Below are 16,631 nucleotides of genomic sequence, written 5' to 3' on the forward strand. Positions count from 1 at the left end.
GTGAGATTACACACACATTAATCAGAGCCTGCCCTCAAGCGAAAAAGACAAAACTCCACATTTGTAAGCCACTGTGGGTCCATTACTGACTTTAATCCGTTATGTTTAAAAAGTGTCAGTGTGTGAGATTGCATTTGCTTTTTTTATTCCTCACTGTAAGTCCAAATTGTCACTAACTACACGTTGTCTGTCAGGGAACACTTGGCCTTGCCATGTCCTGCTTAACAATACAATACCATTAGACATTTTTTCCACCCACAGATTCTGTATCTCAAACCAGTCCCCCCCATTTTCATCAATTACAAGCTGCCAAAGCAGCAGCATGGAGGTATTTGCCACTGAGCCTCTAACCTGTCACTCTGGGCACTGACGTCCAATTAATGAGAATTCAGCCAGGGATTTTCTCCCTATAAGAGATTATGGAGAAAGGCAGGAGCCATCACTCTCCCACCTTGGGTGTTCTTCACTGAGAAGACAGCTATTGTCACAACATCCCTGCCTCAAGCTGCTCTGCTCCACAGCCTGATAAGCGGCTGTTTGATCTGCTTGCTTCAGACTATAGCAGGTATTTGAATGCAGAAAATTCTGGCTGTTTCAGACAGAAAAACATTTCATGCTTTAATGAATGTTGACCGTATCTAAGTAACTTCTAAACTACAGTATATACATTTAATAAAAGCCATGTGTGTAAAGGCAGAGATAACGCAGCCAGTGGAAGATAAATATGGTCCATATCTATGGTTTATCTTAGTTTGGGGGTTTTATTTGATTTTGTAAATTGCACAACATTAGCAAATCCAACAATAATGTATTCATATTGTATTCCTGTATTGCCACAGAAAGGAACTTACATACAATGCATATGCTTGATTAATAGGTTGATTTTCCTCTAGCCTTAACCAAGTTGTTTTAGTTGCCTACACTCAAACAAACCTCAGAAATTGCCCATATGAGTTGTGTTCCGAATGATGATATGGGTATTTTTGGAAACCAATGAAAAACAACCAAAAGGACTGGTTGGAAATGCCAGAAGGGCCCTGCCCAAGGATCTCAGAAAAGCTTGGCTTGGGTTAATTTATTTTGCATTATGCACTGGTAACCATTGTAAAGATGCTAACTGGGTTCAGGTTGCTGCAGCATTTTAGACTGAAGGTAGGAAATAAAGAAATGTATGGCCGGAATAAACCAAGCTACAGTCATCTGAATAGGAAGGAAATAAAGCTAGCATTTAAAAGAAAGTTATGGCTGTATTTTTGTGAATAGTGAAACATAATTCCCAGAACTAAAAATGAGAGTTAAGATTTTGATCAAATAGCACCTAAAAATTAAGTGCATCACAGAACCCATTCAGTCCTTGAGCTCGGTGCCCTTAAACCACAACAAACAGCCAAATCTGTCACGTTACGATCTTCACATGGTGGTGATCAGACAGACTGGTTTAGAAATCCTTTACAATGCCATAAAGTAATCACTTCTGTAATGTAGACTTGCCTCCAAGCATCACAGCTAAAGTGTAGTCATGCATTTGGAGAGCACCTGACACTTGAAAGTTGTGGTTGTTTTAAGGTGTACAAAGAGGGAGGGAGGATATTTCTTGTGTCAAAGCCTTTGATGTTAAATGCTCCCTCATTTTTCCACCCAGACAGTTTAGGATGGGTGTAGTCTAGATGAAGAGTGGGCGAACAGCGAATGCCTGCTACAAAAGACTGTGCCAGCCGAGCATGGAGTCTTCCCGCCTCGAGCTGTCCACCCACTCCAGATCCTGCTGTTCTGTGATTAGCCTGCAGCCTCAGCCTCCTTTAGCCACCATTCAGAAGCTATAGTCTCAGGTGTAAAGTCTGATTTCCATACAACCTATTTAGACTTCTCTGTATGCAATGTCTGTCCACATCAGTTATGTGTAATGAACCAGTGCATTTAAATTGGGCAGCGTCCAGGCGGGGCACCGGGCTTGTTAAGGGATTATTATCTTTGCCTTAGTTTGTCTTGCCTTAGGTTGATGAAATGTCAAAAACTGTACCTATTAGTTGTGCAAATGATAAGTGGAATCCCACTTCTCCTCATGACTAAATATTTAAGGCCGAAGGCTAGACATCATAGTCTTTGCTTAGAAATACCTCCAAACGCTTCTTAAATGCCAGATACAACTCATTGGGACGCTTGTGATGAAACCTTTATCTAACTTAAAGATAAATCTTTTTCGCTGGCAAAATATGGTTTTAATCAGGAGTGTGTTGGCTTTGGGCTTTGTCTTCTTGTGAGAGTGAGGCTCCATCAGCTGCTGTGTGTGTGTGTGTGTGTGTGTGTGTGTGTGTGTGTGTGTGTGTGTGTGTGTGTGTGTGAGAGAGTGAGAGAGAGAGAGAGAGAGAGAGAGAGAGAGAGAGAGAGAGAGAGAGAAGAGGAGAGAAAGAGTTTCATGAGGAACAGACGGCGTTGATGTGATGAGGTGTGACACACGGGGCATCGCTTCATCCCTGTGTTAGAACGTGCCCGGACGCTCCACAGAGAGTTTGTTCAGTTCAATTTCAGCTGCTTGTTAACGTGTAAATTACTGGAGAGACTAAAATGGTCTTGGCTGAAACACGAGCAGCCTCAGCCAATGAGTCAGCTTGAAGAAGAGCAACAAGTTAATTAGCTTTCCCAGTAAAGGGATATGATGTGGTGTTAGGAGACATGCAATGCAATAAGTGCACTCTTTTACTAAGCTCTGACAGCTGTACACCCATTGGGATTTACTGTTCAGGGCAGATGACTGCTACTGTTTGTTTGGCAATGCATATTTTGTGCAAGTTTGGACTTCAAAAAAACACACCCCTGCGTGGATCAGGAAACTCGCCTCTGCTTCTCCTTTGGATACAGAATTGCAAAGTTAAGAGCAGTCCTTGAGTTGATTCCCCCGCAGGAAAAGAAGAAACTTTCCTCTGGTTAAAGCCTGCCCCAGACAGAGTGGGAGGAGATGGAGATGAAAGCAGATTCTAAATGTGTCAATGTATGTATCCCAAAGAGATTTCTATTCCTATTTCTCTTCTACCCACACAAAGCCAATGTCGAAAGAGTGACTCTGCAATGTGTCAGCAGCCGGGGCTGGTTTAAATCTATGAGAGAGAAAGAAAAAAAGGTTTCTTTTTGAGTCACCTGCCAGCATCTAAAGGAGAGAACGGTGCTGTCTGTCTCCCTGCCTCTTCCCTCTCCTCTCCCTCATCTCCTGCTCTCTGTCGTTCTCCCTCCCTCACTGCATTTTTCCCAGACTAAGGCGTCCATGGACCCTCTGGCTCCGCTGCTTTCGTCAGTGACTTGGAGCGCTCTGAGAACTTTGTGAACTCTCCGCGTTGGAGTGGGAACGGAGAGGAAGGGGAGCAGTTGATGGGACACAGCCCGGCAGCAGCAGCAGGCTCCTTTGGAGACGGCATCAGGACTCACAGCTGGAGCTAATGCCCCGGGTCATGACAAGACAGCGCCTATGCCTCCTAACCCCCCTGGCTCTGCTGGGACTCCTCGTGGGGCTTGCAGACCTCAGCCAAGGCTCTGCCGGTGAGGATGAGGATTACTACATGCAGGAGCTGCTGACAAGAGAGCAGTATAACCAGGTCCAAGTGCTGGAGAAGCCTGTGGCCTCGATACCTGACAGGCATGCGCACCCCAGCCAAAAGCCTGCCAAGAAAGTGCCCAAGGGAAAAGCAGACAGCAGCACGCAGACGGAAAAAAACAGAGCTGATGTAAAATCAGGTAAAAGCACTGCCATCTCTTTAGGACAACTTGAGAAAGTGTTGCTTTTCTAAGTAGTAGTAATAGTAGTAAAACGTCATTCTTTCTCTAGAAGTCCTTCACAAAATCATCTTCACAGTGCCATGGGCAACCAATCAGCAATACAGTAGAGTTTAGTAAGAAAACTAAAGTTCTGCTGAAACTTTTAAAGTGACATTATAAGTCAGTGTTGCCACTGTAGATGACAGTGTATGGCTAATTATTTAAGCTTTATCCGGTAAGTTGTGAGTAATATTTTAATAAAATAAAAGTGAAAATAGAATTAGTAAGGATGTGCTTTGGGATTAAATGGTAAAACACACATTCATTCATTAAAAAAAACCTCCTGTTTCTGTGGATTTTTGTATCGGCTGATGCTTTTAAAGTGAACTTTTTAGTAAAGCTGAAAGATCAGAGTTTAAAGTTGCAGGTAATATTTAGAAAGTTTTCTCAGAATCTTCAATTCAATTCACATGGTAATGGATGTGCAGAGAAAAAACAATAACTATGACCTCAGGTAGTCTTCTCCCCCCCTCACACATAGATCAGAGCCATGTTTCTGTGTGGCTTCAGCAGGATTAACAGCCTCACCCAATGCAGAGGTCAGGACTACATTGCATTTAAGGGCCAGAACACATGTGAAATCCACGTTTTTCCAACAGCAGCGAGACACAGCAGTGCTGTACATAGACATGTACAGCTTAAAGCTCTCTGTACAGGACTCTCAGCACATGCAGTAGCAGGTTTGTAGGTATGTTTGAGATCCTGCCAGGTGATTGGAGGACAGTATCAGGTGTGAGGGCTTTCGGTTGGTTGGTGGCAGATAATTTAGAGCAGCTGTATCAACAGTGACCTCATGTTTCAGGCATTTGGCTTCACGTGTCTTAGCAGGAATACCTGCTGCAGGTGGGAATAGAGCAGGATATATAAAGAAGTCACTGCTTACCTTTGATGAGAGTTGTTTGTTTTATCTCCATCACACTGCATCGTATTAACAAGATGAATTAGTTTTTAGAGGCCCGTGAATACTTACTGACAGGACTTAAACATGTTGACAGTGTGCTGATGGTAGAACAAAAACTGGAAATTCACAGGCGGAAAGTAACTAAATAGATTAATTGATGCACTAAACTTGAAGGAAGACGCCGACTTATTGGGACTTTAGCTTATTCACCGTATCCCCCAGAGTTAGACAAGTCCATACATACCCTTCTCATCTCCGTGCGTGTCGTAACTCTGTCTGGCGCACCCACCGCTAGCCTAGTTTAGCACAGATCCTGGAGGTAACCGGCTCCAACTAGCCTACTGCTCCCAATAAGTGACAAAATAATACCAACATTTTCCTATTTACATGTTGTGATTTGGATAGTCACAGTGTGTACAAATAACAAAGTCCCATGAGACACAGCCATCTTCTAACCGTATACAAACTGGGAACTATTTTCTCAGAAGGCGAAGCACTGCTACTTGGGCCTTCTGCTCCTCACCCCGGGGCTTCTCAGGTGCTGCGAGCAAATCACAACATGTAAATAGGAAAATGTTGGTGTTATTTTGTCACTTATTGGGAGCAGTAGGCTAGATGGAGCCGGTTACCTCCAGGATCTATGCTAAACTAGGCTAGCGTTGGGTGCACCAGACGGAGATGAGAAGGGTATCTATGGACTTGTCTAACTCTGGGGGATACGGCGAATAAGCTAAAGTCCCAATAAGTCAGCGTGTTCTTTCAAAGCTGCATTAATCTTTATAATCTTGATAATAATTTCCAGATCTTGTATATTTAAAAACTTTGGAAATACTTCTCCGAGTTATAAACAATGGCCTTCCTGTGTGTATTAATTAATTAATTTTTTATTAAGAGAATGTAATTATAATTTAAAACGGTTCTCTATCTTTGAAATTGGTAAAGTGAGGACTAATGTAAAATATAGATGTGTGTCAGTTTTGGGGTTAAATTATGGAATGAACTTAGTGATGTGTTGGAAATGTGTACGTCTGTTGAGTTTCAAAAAAGCTTTAAAATCTAAAATAATTAAGGGTTATGAAGTAATTTGATAAAAACGTAAAATTACTAGGCCTTGGCTTCAGCCTATTCCTTTTTTGGTTAGATACGCTGGCAAATTGTGGACAATAATTATTTCTTTCATGTACTGTATGTTAACAGAAATAAAATTATTCATCTTCATTATAATAACTTTTGGCAATAAATTCATTTTTATTCCATTTGCTTTCTAACATGTTTGCTATAACAACTTTTAAATGGTCAATACTGTGTTCTGCTGCCCCAAAGTGAATACATAAACAAATATAACAAAAAAAAACAAAATTAATTTATTGCAGCTTTAAGTACAGTTTTGGGATGCTGGTTCTTGAATTTTTCCATTTTGGAGATTTTTTTACGCCCATATCAAAAGACTGTTGTTGGGTAAAACCTAATGCATGTTTTAAACGATCTAATAACTTCGGAGTAGCATGGAGACTTTCAACTGATCTGAAAGCATTACATAATGGTTGCACAGGTCCAAAACGTGGAGAAACAGGGAACAGATGAAAAACCTTGCAGTGCTGTTTTTGTTGCTTCACTACAAAACCTTAAAACTCTAAAACTTGTGGTTTAACTTAAGCAGAATTTTAAATACAGGACAATTACTTGTTGTGTTTATTGTGTTACTGGCATGAACATTGTCTGTACCTCACCAACGTCTAAATGATCATATGTTAGAGCCTTCTATATCCGTTACGCTGAACCACATATGCAGCTCGGAGCGTTGTTGAGGATTTATCCTGTCCCCAGAATGAGGATAAAGACTTTCAGATGTGAGAAGGATTGTTATCACGTGGTGCCTATCCTGACCTGACAGTCTAATAAAAGGCACACGCCTCCCTTCCATGACTCCCTGCCCCTGTGACTGATTTGAACCTTGAGGCAGTGATCTTACACTGTACATTGTATTAATGTATTAAATAGCTTAAAGCGTAACTCTCGCCAAAATGCAACCTAGGGTCTTTTTGTGAATGTACCCGAGTCAAACTTTAGTTTAAAAGCATATTTAGGACGGAAGCGTCACTTTTAAGATGTACCGTATTTTCGTTTTTTGGTCAAATGGCCTTTTGAATGGGAGTATAGGGGCACTTTTATGCTAGCCTCAAAATAGCTATTTTTAAAACACTAAGAAGGCTCGACACAACATGAAACTTTGCTCTAAGTATCATCAGGGTCTCTACACATGAAATCGAGCATTGAGAACATTGTTTGTGTACCCAGAGTTTACTAAAAAGAAGGTTTTGAACAACTCACCATAGCTCTTGTTGTTTCCGGCTGCTACCACCTCGGCAGTCAAAACGAGTCGATATCAAGTAGCCACAGATTTAGTATATCCCTTGTGTACCAGTGTAGTTAAGGTGTAGAGCCCCTGATCATACTTCGAGCAAAGTTTCATGTTGTGTCGAGCCTTCTTAGTGTTGTAAAAATAGCTATTTTGAGGCTAGCATAAAAGTGCCCCTATACTCCCATTCAAAAGGCCATTTGACCGAAAAACAAAAATACGGTACATCTTAAAAGTGGCGCTTCCGTCCTAAATATGCTTTTAAACAAAAGTTTGACTCGGGTACATTCACAAAAAGACCCTAGGTTGCATTTTGGCGAGAGTTACGCTTTAAATGAGCATCTGCTTAGCCCTTGTGAGTGGGAGACATACTGCGATTGAATGTAAGAGCAATAGAGTTTATTTAGAGTATGTTTCCTAATTATGTGCCCAAAGAGTGTCTCTTGGTTCAGGACCCAATTCTGAATCTATCCATGTGTGTAGGGCTGAATCCAGCCAAAGTTTTGCCCTGTGCGAACACTCCCTTTAACAACAATGAATCAGCAGTTTTAAATGTAATTGGACCTGTCAAAGCAAATGGAGAAAAAAAAGTTTTATTTCTGTTCCTGCATTAATGTCATTTCCTTCCTTAGTGAAAACAGCCAACAAAAAGGCTGAGAAGAACAAGAAGAGCGTCCTGAAAACCTCAAACAGCATCTCAGAGGGAGAAGGACAATACAACTCGATAAAAGAGGGTGAGTGATCAACCAGTGACACTCTCACTTGTTATGGAAAATTTATGATCTCATGAAAATTCTTCTTCCTTCCGATGTGCATGGATCATTTCTCAACTTTCACGGGAGCTGTTAGGATTGGAAAAGAAAAACAAACTCTCTCAGAGATGACAAATATTTTGGAAAGGGGAAGAGCTTTTCAGAGAACATATTTTCCCTCAGAGGAAAAGTCTGGCAATATAAGATGATGCTCTCAGAAGTGGAGTCAAGCCACAGAGGCACTGATGTCGTCTTTGAATATGAAGCATTGTGTTTGGTTTCCATGGATCATGGTATATTTGCTAAACTGAAGCCAGGATGCCCCAGTAGTGTTCCTGTCATGTCAGATGACAGATTAAACTTGCTCGACTGAGAGCGTGATTTAGGGCAAAGCACATGTGCTTTGACCTCAGACTTTCCACAGCTCTGAACGCGGTGATATTTCTCTGGTTAAACTTATTTACACAGTGTCAGACATTTCTAGCATAACGGGAAGCTGTATTTAATAATTCTTGGAGATTAAGAGAGGCTATTGTGGCCAACTGTGAATTTATGTGTTTATGTTGAAGCTATTGTAAGGAACTTACTGAGACAGACAGAAAGGTTGCCATTTTTAATTTGGCACTCGAGAATGGGAGCAGAAAGTTGGATATTCATGTGTGTTGGAAAATAGTAACTCCATGCCGACATGCCTGGCACCAAAAAGCCCAGGCAGTCAAGATCGTGAAGGCTCAGGCTCCCAAAATCATGTTTCAGTTTTCACGGCTGAAACTGTGACTCAACACCAATCTGTTTTCCAACTTTGTTTCAGCATCTTCTGGTTGCAGCTGATTTATGTAAAATGTAAAAAACAATTCACTTTCTATATATCAAGAGCTGCATTAACTCAACTTCAGAAATTGTTCAGCCTCAAAACTTTTAATTATGTGGCCACTTTTGGAGGTGTAGCAGAACCTCAGTGCCTGCCACATCCACACATACCAAAACAATAGGGAATTCATTAAACTGCGGTCTGAGACCAGCGATGTATTTCAAAGTTTGATTCAGCGGATGTCTCAACGGCTCATTCATTATTCCCGTTGGACAGAAATGTGTTGAAACAAGATGTTTCTGCTCAGATAACAGTTTGTCACATCTGCGCAGTCAAGCTGCAGAGGCTGTTGAAAAGTCAAAATTGTATCCTGGGTTGATGTACAATGATGATTTGGGTACAGTATGTCACAATGTGTCGTTAAAGCGAGACCATGAACTTCTGAAAGAAGAAATAATACAATCTTCTTCTTACAAATGAAAAGCTGAACCCACAATCAATAAAATACACTGTCAGTGAAATACACTGAGGATATTTGCTGTTTTGGTCTGGTATGACCAGTAGCTTATGGTGGCTAATGTTAGCTAATGTTTTTAAACTCTAGATAGATATCAGCATATAACTGACAATGCAAAGTCAGTACTATAAGCTATTTTGCAGAATTTCACGGATAAACATTTCAATGGTTTTATCACAAGTAAGTAAAACCACACCCCAAGACATGTTTGTCATTTCCTACTTGCAGTCCCAATTACACATGTATTATGAATTTAAAAGTGTTCCAAGATGGCAACCGCTTCATTCAATTGAAAGTTGTTTGCTGGGCACATAGCCAGAAAAGTTGTTCAGACTTCCATGTTTTTGGGCGACATGGAAATTCAATGTGCTGATATCCTGCAATTACCATTTATGGCCACAGGGGTCGCTGTTCAGCAAATGTTATCTGGTCACGCTTTAATTTTTAAGCTTACAGGACACCACTTCTGTTGGTACATTTCCTTGTTTGAAAGCAGTTTAAAACTTACAGTAGATAAACATGATAATGTGAATGAATCATACACATAACGTATTTCAATACTGTACCACCAGATGTTAATATTACACATTATTGTTAAGGCCAAATGGTGTGTTCCTGTGTGGGTCCTCTTGCAAAGGATTGCATTCAGATGGGGATAATGATTTAGGGCTTTGCAACATGGCAGGCACCCTGCTTAGAGGGCTGGGTTGTCCCTAATATGTTCACTCCATTCAGAAAGCCTGTGGCCTTACAGTATGTGTCTGATACCAAGAGTATTTTAAATATAGGAATACAGGGTCACAAGTAGTTAATCAACTTTTACACCACAGTTTTACATCATGCATTAATTTGCTCTCATGCTATGTTTGCTTGATGCACCAAACATAAATTGCCTCATGCATGCGTGGATTTTGGATTTGGATCATCTTTTTCTCTGGCTTTTTAACAAATCCTGGTTCATGTGATTGACGGTCTCCAGTGCCTCAGACATATGTGGCTGCTGGAACAGTTATACAATGCAAAGGCAGCTTCATTTATGGGTCAAAGACTTTACTGCAGAATATGTCCAAAATCCCATGCATACATGCTGTAAAAGCAAAAGTCCAAGCCACAGTATTTCTTTAAAGAAAATGTCTTTGTCTTCTTTGTGCCTGTTACACTTCTGGGTGTTCATTTGCTGTATGACAGCAGCATGTGCAGCATATGCTGTATGTACGAACAGATCAGTGCACAATTCTTGCTCTGAAATTCTATCGCTGTGATCCAGGCAAGTCTGCAAATAGCATGATCTGACCCAAAGAGCCTTTGGGCAGCTGGAATTTCACACATGAACCTTGATTTTCCCATTTGGCACTCACTGATTGATATTCATTGTAGTGTAAAGGATGAGCCAATCTCACACAAAGAGCTCTATTTAGTGAACACCAACTCAGTATCTGCAATCACTTAAAGACAGGCATTTGTTCAAATGAAAGGCAAACTCCCTCCAGCAGCAAATGAAAACATTCTTAAGTGATGTGCAGTTTTCTCTTTTTAAGGACTGTGTTTTTCTAAAATAGTGCCTTGAAGACAGCTGCATGCCTGCCAAACCATTGCTGTAGCATCAGTGGGTGTTACTGGATAATTGCCATACTCAAGGAGTTAATTACAAGATGATTTGTCATATCACTGAATGCTTATTGCCATCATCAGCACTGCCGGTAAAGATACATGTAAGAAATATGGGACTCATTGCATTGAAGAGCTCTCATGTCCTGTGGTCTGGGCTGGGAGAATGCCTGCACAGTATCAGTAGTATCATCATCTACAGTAGTTAGGTCTGACAGGTCTGAGAAGATAACTCAAATAACCCTGATGAGGTAATAGTGATGTCATCAGGGTTATATGAGTGAGAGTTTGGAGACTTAAAAAAACAGACATCCTGCATTATAAACCAAGGGCACAGAGTTTAAAACACAGTGGAGGTTATTGGGCAGGGAGGGTGAAACAAAAAGGCAGTATGAGGTTGCTTTATGGGAAATTGCGAATTAAAAGTCAGGATAAATCAACCTCTGCTGCTTTAATTTCTTTTCTTTTTTAACTATCTGTTCCACAACTTTTTGGAAGAGCAATTTAAAAGTGCTAGAGTACTCTAAGGGAACTATGTTGCGCAAAAGGTCTTGAAGGATCACACAACTTTTTTATTATTTTGACCCGTTTGTCAGCTTATCCAATATCTGCTAATAGCACTGGCACCAAAACCCCTCTCAGTCTAGCATGTATACCAGTGTTTCAGCATAGAGTGGGCATGCATTAAGTAAATATAGGTGATCACCAACATGAGAATAGACCTTCTTATTTTTTTATTTTTTTTTACCAATACCTTTAAACATGCTTGACAGGTTTGTAGCTGCTGCAATTTCCCATTTTTGCCCTTTTATGATATTGCATTTCACCAATTTAATTATGTATTCATTGTGCAGTTAGATGGCTGTGATAGGCATGCATTCGTGTTCATAGTGTACAGTCATTAATCATTCATGAAGAGTGACACATTTTGAAATTCGTAGCAGTTTAGACATCAAAGCCTCGGTCACGCTGTTAAGCTCCATTTCCTTCACACAGACTCACCTTTTGTAGTTTGATTTTCCAGGTTTGGAGAAAATGAGTTGTTTACAGACAGAAGTGTGAAAATTAACTTTTCCTGATTTGTCTCCTACATGTGATCAAATTAGCTGCAAAGGACATGTGCTTTGACAACAATAACTCAAGATGTAATGAGTTTTGCATCTTGAGTAATTGTTGTGTTTGGTTTGGAGGCAGAATGAAGAAACAGCAACACTGATAATGGTCGCTATCACAATCACATTCTGCTTTAATTTGAACCTTTATTAAACTCTTCCTTGTTCACTATGTGTGTTGTGTCGATTATGTTTGCAGTATAGAGCACCTTATTATTATCTTCTCAGAAACAAACACAGAGTGCAGCTGCTGTCTTCATTTGGTTCACACGTTTGAGCTCACTGTGAAAAGTCTAAATTAGCTCATTACTGTTGAGTCAAGGAGCTATGCTGTACTGTGCAGAAAGCAATTATCCTGGAGCAATGCACAACACATGATACATAACATTACCGTCGCAGGCTAATTTGTTACTCTCGTTACCCAGAATGCCCTCCCATGGGACTGGAGACATTGAAGATTGATGATTTCCAGCTTCATGCTTCAACTACGAAACGCTACGGCCTTGGTGCACACAGAGGTCGACTTAACATTCAGGTGAGACAGGAATGTAAAGTGTTGGAAGTTTGGGTAAGCTTACCAGAAATGTTGGGACTCGCATTATACAATTTCACCTTTCTTTGAATGCTTCTGGAAGCCTCATTTCCCCCCACAAATTAGCAATACATAAGAAATATGATCCAGAGATAGCATCTTTTAATTTTAGAATCAGTTTAAGTTCATGTTCAAGCTCTGTGGAAAAATGTTGCCTGTGATAACTGGCTTTTGCTCAGTTAAATGTGGATGACATTATCATGAGCTCGCTGCGGCATCTCAACAGAGAAAGTGATAGTGTTGCCATCGAACCAGGGGCACATCCCCAAGACTAACAAAAAAGATTGGTATCTGGGAAAAGAGGAATTTCCTGTTAGTGCAAGCTGTGCTTTGAGGGTATTAGCATGTGTACAGTCTGCAGTGCGCCTCATCTACTGCAGGCACTGCTCTGAATCCACACAATTAATGCAACACGCACACATGCTCTTAATCCGCACAAGACGGCAAGGCATTATGTGTCAGGAAATCAACAAAACAAAGGGTGTGTTGTGTGTGCACCTCTGTGTATGTGAGTGCCTCTCAAGAATCATAGAGGGGCAGATACAGTAGTGTCCATTATATAGAACAATTATCTGTAAATCATGAGAAAAACATAGAAAGCAGATGTTGCCTGTTGAATCGGGCTTGTGGCCATGTAGCTTGGCTTTTTTTTCCCACTTTTTGTAGCTGCTACAAGAAGAAAAGAAATTTGTTTGATTCCAGTCACCAAGAGTTCTGTGATGTGAGGAATTTAACTTTCCTTTTTTCATATTTGGAGATGCATACTGGCAGTGAAACATGAACAATTGAAATGCTAGACATCACTTAACACCCTCTAAATTTGTCATAATTGTAATAGAAGTGTTTGGAAAGTTAAACTTACTATATCCTTATCCTGCAGCAAAATACATATAGTGACAGACAAGTATGGGATACATCATGTGCCAGATTGTTTTCATTCAAGTAATGAAAGGTCCTGGGTCTGCACCTGGATCTGAATTGGTACCAAACGTAATCACCTGTTCCATGACATTCATATTCATTCAAATCTGTTACGTTATTTTTTTCTTTTTTTTATTAGATATTCTGCTAATTGACAGAGAAATGGTACATAAAACAGATAGTCCTTGGCAGAAGTAGGCCTATTTACTTGCAGAATCATTACAAATCATTCAACAGTAAACTTTTTTTGCTTCAGGAATTTGGTTCAAGGCAGCTGAGCACTTACTGCTTATGGCTGGAACATGCTTCTCCTAGCAGCATGTAAATAAAAGTATGGGTATCGCTAAGTTTTCTTTCTCTCTGAACACATTTTTGGCTTTTCTGTTTAAAACCTGCATCCTGACAGGAAGTTGGATAGACCTCACAGCTTTTTTCAAGCACAGAGCCATGCGACTTTCAGATTTGGGAGATGTATGCATGTTTGTTTACAGAGTCAGAATTCTAACTTAGATACATTCTTCCAGAAATCCGAGGCAACTTCATATGTACAGGACTAATTCTAAATCCCTAACTTTCTTCATGTTTGACTTTGATAAAAGACTTTTAATGTAATGTAAACACTTTATAATGAATTAGACACAACACAGTGATGTTAATTCACAAATTTGTCAGATCATCACTCTGTTTCACACCCATTCCAATCCTAACTTAATGTACATTTGTACGGAAAATCTCAAGTCACATTCTTGACATTATTTGAGTGGTGTACTTCAAAGGGACTTGACAGTCATGATAAAGAGACAGCGATAGCAAGCACTCAACTTTTACAGTGCAGTATGTCATCATAATCTTAGCAGTTGGATGAAGAAGATGAAGCACACACACAGCATGTGTGTGACTGTTCACACATCTCGCTCTGAGCCAACAGTGTCGACTGGTAGTACGGGCTTCATAGAGGGTGTAGCATTATAATTAGTTTAACATTTTCAGCTGTTGAACTGAGCAAGTGTCCAGAAACTGTGTCCTTGTGATCCATCAGTAGCATGTACACCAAATCTGTTGAATTCTGGGAAACGGAAAATAGCTCAGACAGTTTTTTAATGCTCAGCCCTGTATCGCAGATGTGTCCTGCGATCATTCCCGTAACTCAACTTCACTGGCTTTGTTTTTCCCTTGTTCACTCCATTAAGTATGATCCAGTCTGCTTTGAGTGATGTAGCCTGTTTTATAACATTTACAGTGCTGCCTTTATCATGGTAAAAGAAACATTGATCTACTGCAGCTAAGCTGATTCTTATCTTGACAGCATATTTTAGATTCAGAGGTTAAAATCTAAACATCTCAGCCTTGACTTGTGCATGCTTCAACCCCTCCACTGTAAACACAGTGACCTTTAAAAAATATTTGACAAATGCAAACAAAGCAGAAGTGGTCAGCATTACTAGTCAGAGTGTTGCACCAAACATAGACTGCGTGTTTGTATTACCACATGGACATCTGGGATAAAGTTCTGCTCTACATGGCTGTTTTCCGGACTGCAGGCTGGCCTTTATGAAGATGACCTCTATGACGGGGCCTGGTGCGCTGGCAGAGATGACCCGCTGCAGTGGTTCGAGGTGGACGCCAGGAGGCTGACTAAGTTCACAGGGGTCATCACACAAGGCAGAAGCTCCCTCTGGTCGTGAGTAGGAACCCTACAGACATGCATGGAGAGTTGCACGTGGTTGAGAATGAGGATTTTCTTGTCCAAGCTAACGTTAAAGGATTAAAGGATTCTGGGGGATGGATTTCATGCCAGTTCTCTAAATTGCCTTAAATCAAGTGATATCTAGTGATGTCTGTTTGAAGTTTGTTTTAAACTTCAATCTAGGGGCCCCTAGGGGGTCCTCAGCGTTAATTTTTTGAAAGTTTTTCATTATAGAAAAATACTTTGCACATCTTTAATGGAAGACAGGTGCATCGGAACAACATGAATCCAACAAATTATTAGCCTATTAGTGAAAAAACAACATTGATTATAAGCTTACTGGCCTATAGGTAGTCACTAAGGTAGCCACCCACAGATACAGTTCATTCTAAGGATTCACTGTGCAACATAAAAACATGATTTATAAAATCATACCAACAATTATTTTAATAGCTTAGTATTCTATGCACTAAAAGGGGGTGTGTATAAAGGCTTTAGGCTGCCCACATGTTATTGTAGGCCCAGTTTAATATGCAGCTTAATTTAATACAATATGTAGTAGGGGGAGGGGGGTCCCTGCTCTGTCTCTCTCAAAGTTAAGGGGTCCTTGGCTTCAAAAACGTTGAAGACCCCTGCATTAGAGGACACTCAATTTTTGTAGAACAAGAAAGGAAACCTCTTACATATCTTGATAATCCAGCACATTTAATATGGACCCCTATAGTCCATATTAGAAAAGGATAAAATGTATGAAAAATACAATATGAGGAAAGTAGATATGTCATGCCATCCATGAAATGTTTTTCGCTTCAATAACCTGCATTTTGCTACCACTGTTTTCTATTAGTGATATACTTATATCAGAAGTTCATTTCAAGCACAGGTTGGCATCATGAAGTTTGTATAAGTCAGAGACAGAGTGTAGAGACTCGTACAGCCGGCTGTACTTACTGTAGGCACAGCAGCGCTTTGAGCTAATGCCAGCGTGCTAAAATGCTCACAATGATGATGCTAACATGCCAACGTTAAGCAAATATAATGTTTACCATGTTCATCATCTTAGTGTACCATGTCAGCATGCTAACAATTGGCAATTAGCACCAAAGTACAGTTGAGACTCATGGAACATGAATGTGTGGACCAAGTCAACATGGCAATCTATACAATAGTTGTTGAGATAACATGGCTATAAAAATCCAAACACAGTAAGCAGCCAAAAATCTAATTACATATGGCATGAGTTTCAAAATAACTACGGGAAATGAAAACTAGAAGCAGACAGACAGCAATAATTGTTCCAGAACTATAAATGAGTCTTGGATTTTCCTGTAAACCTAACTGGAAAATTTTACTTCACAAATATAAACAAAACAAGCTTTTCAATCTCGTCCACATGGCGTAGAACCTTCACTGGTGTTTGCCCTTTTCACAAGTCTTTTCTGATCCCTTCACTGTGGGATTAAGGATTTATGAGTTTGATTGATTGGAGTACAGCCTCATTCTTTCATCTCTCTTAAAAGGGCACTGCATTTTAAAAATAACACAGGAGAAGTGTTTTTTACTG

The 16,631-nt window shown here is 40.2% G+C and overlaps 1 protein-coding gene across 1 annotated transcript in view; it reads left to right on the forward strand.

Annotated features, from left to right (window-relative positions):
- Positions 1 to 3,416: 3,416 nt before the first annotated feature.
- cpxm2 (carboxypeptidase X (M14 family), member 2) overlaps positions 3,417 to 16,631 on the forward strand; it is a 28,925-nt gene continuing 15,710 nt past the window's right edge. The window contains exons 1-4 of the mRNA XM_078279423.1: positions 3,417 to 3,726; positions 7,700 to 7,801; positions 12,293 to 12,402; positions 14,922 to 15,061. Coding sequence (XP_078135549.1) covers positions 3,432 to 3,726; positions 7,700 to 7,801; positions 12,293 to 12,402; positions 14,922 to 15,061 — 647 coding nt within the window. The 5' untranslated portion in view covers positions 3,417 to 3,431. The remainder of the gene's footprint in view (positions 3,727 to 7,699; positions 7,802 to 12,292; positions 12,403 to 14,921; positions 15,062 to 16,631) is intronic.

The sequence above is a fragment of the Sander vitreus genome, chromosome 21 (assembly GCF_031162955.1).
Source record: "Sander vitreus isolate 19-12246 chromosome 21, sanVit1, whole genome shotgun sequence".
Taxonomy (NCBI): Eukaryota; Metazoa; Chordata; class Actinopteri; order Perciformes; family Percidae; genus Sander; species Sander vitreus.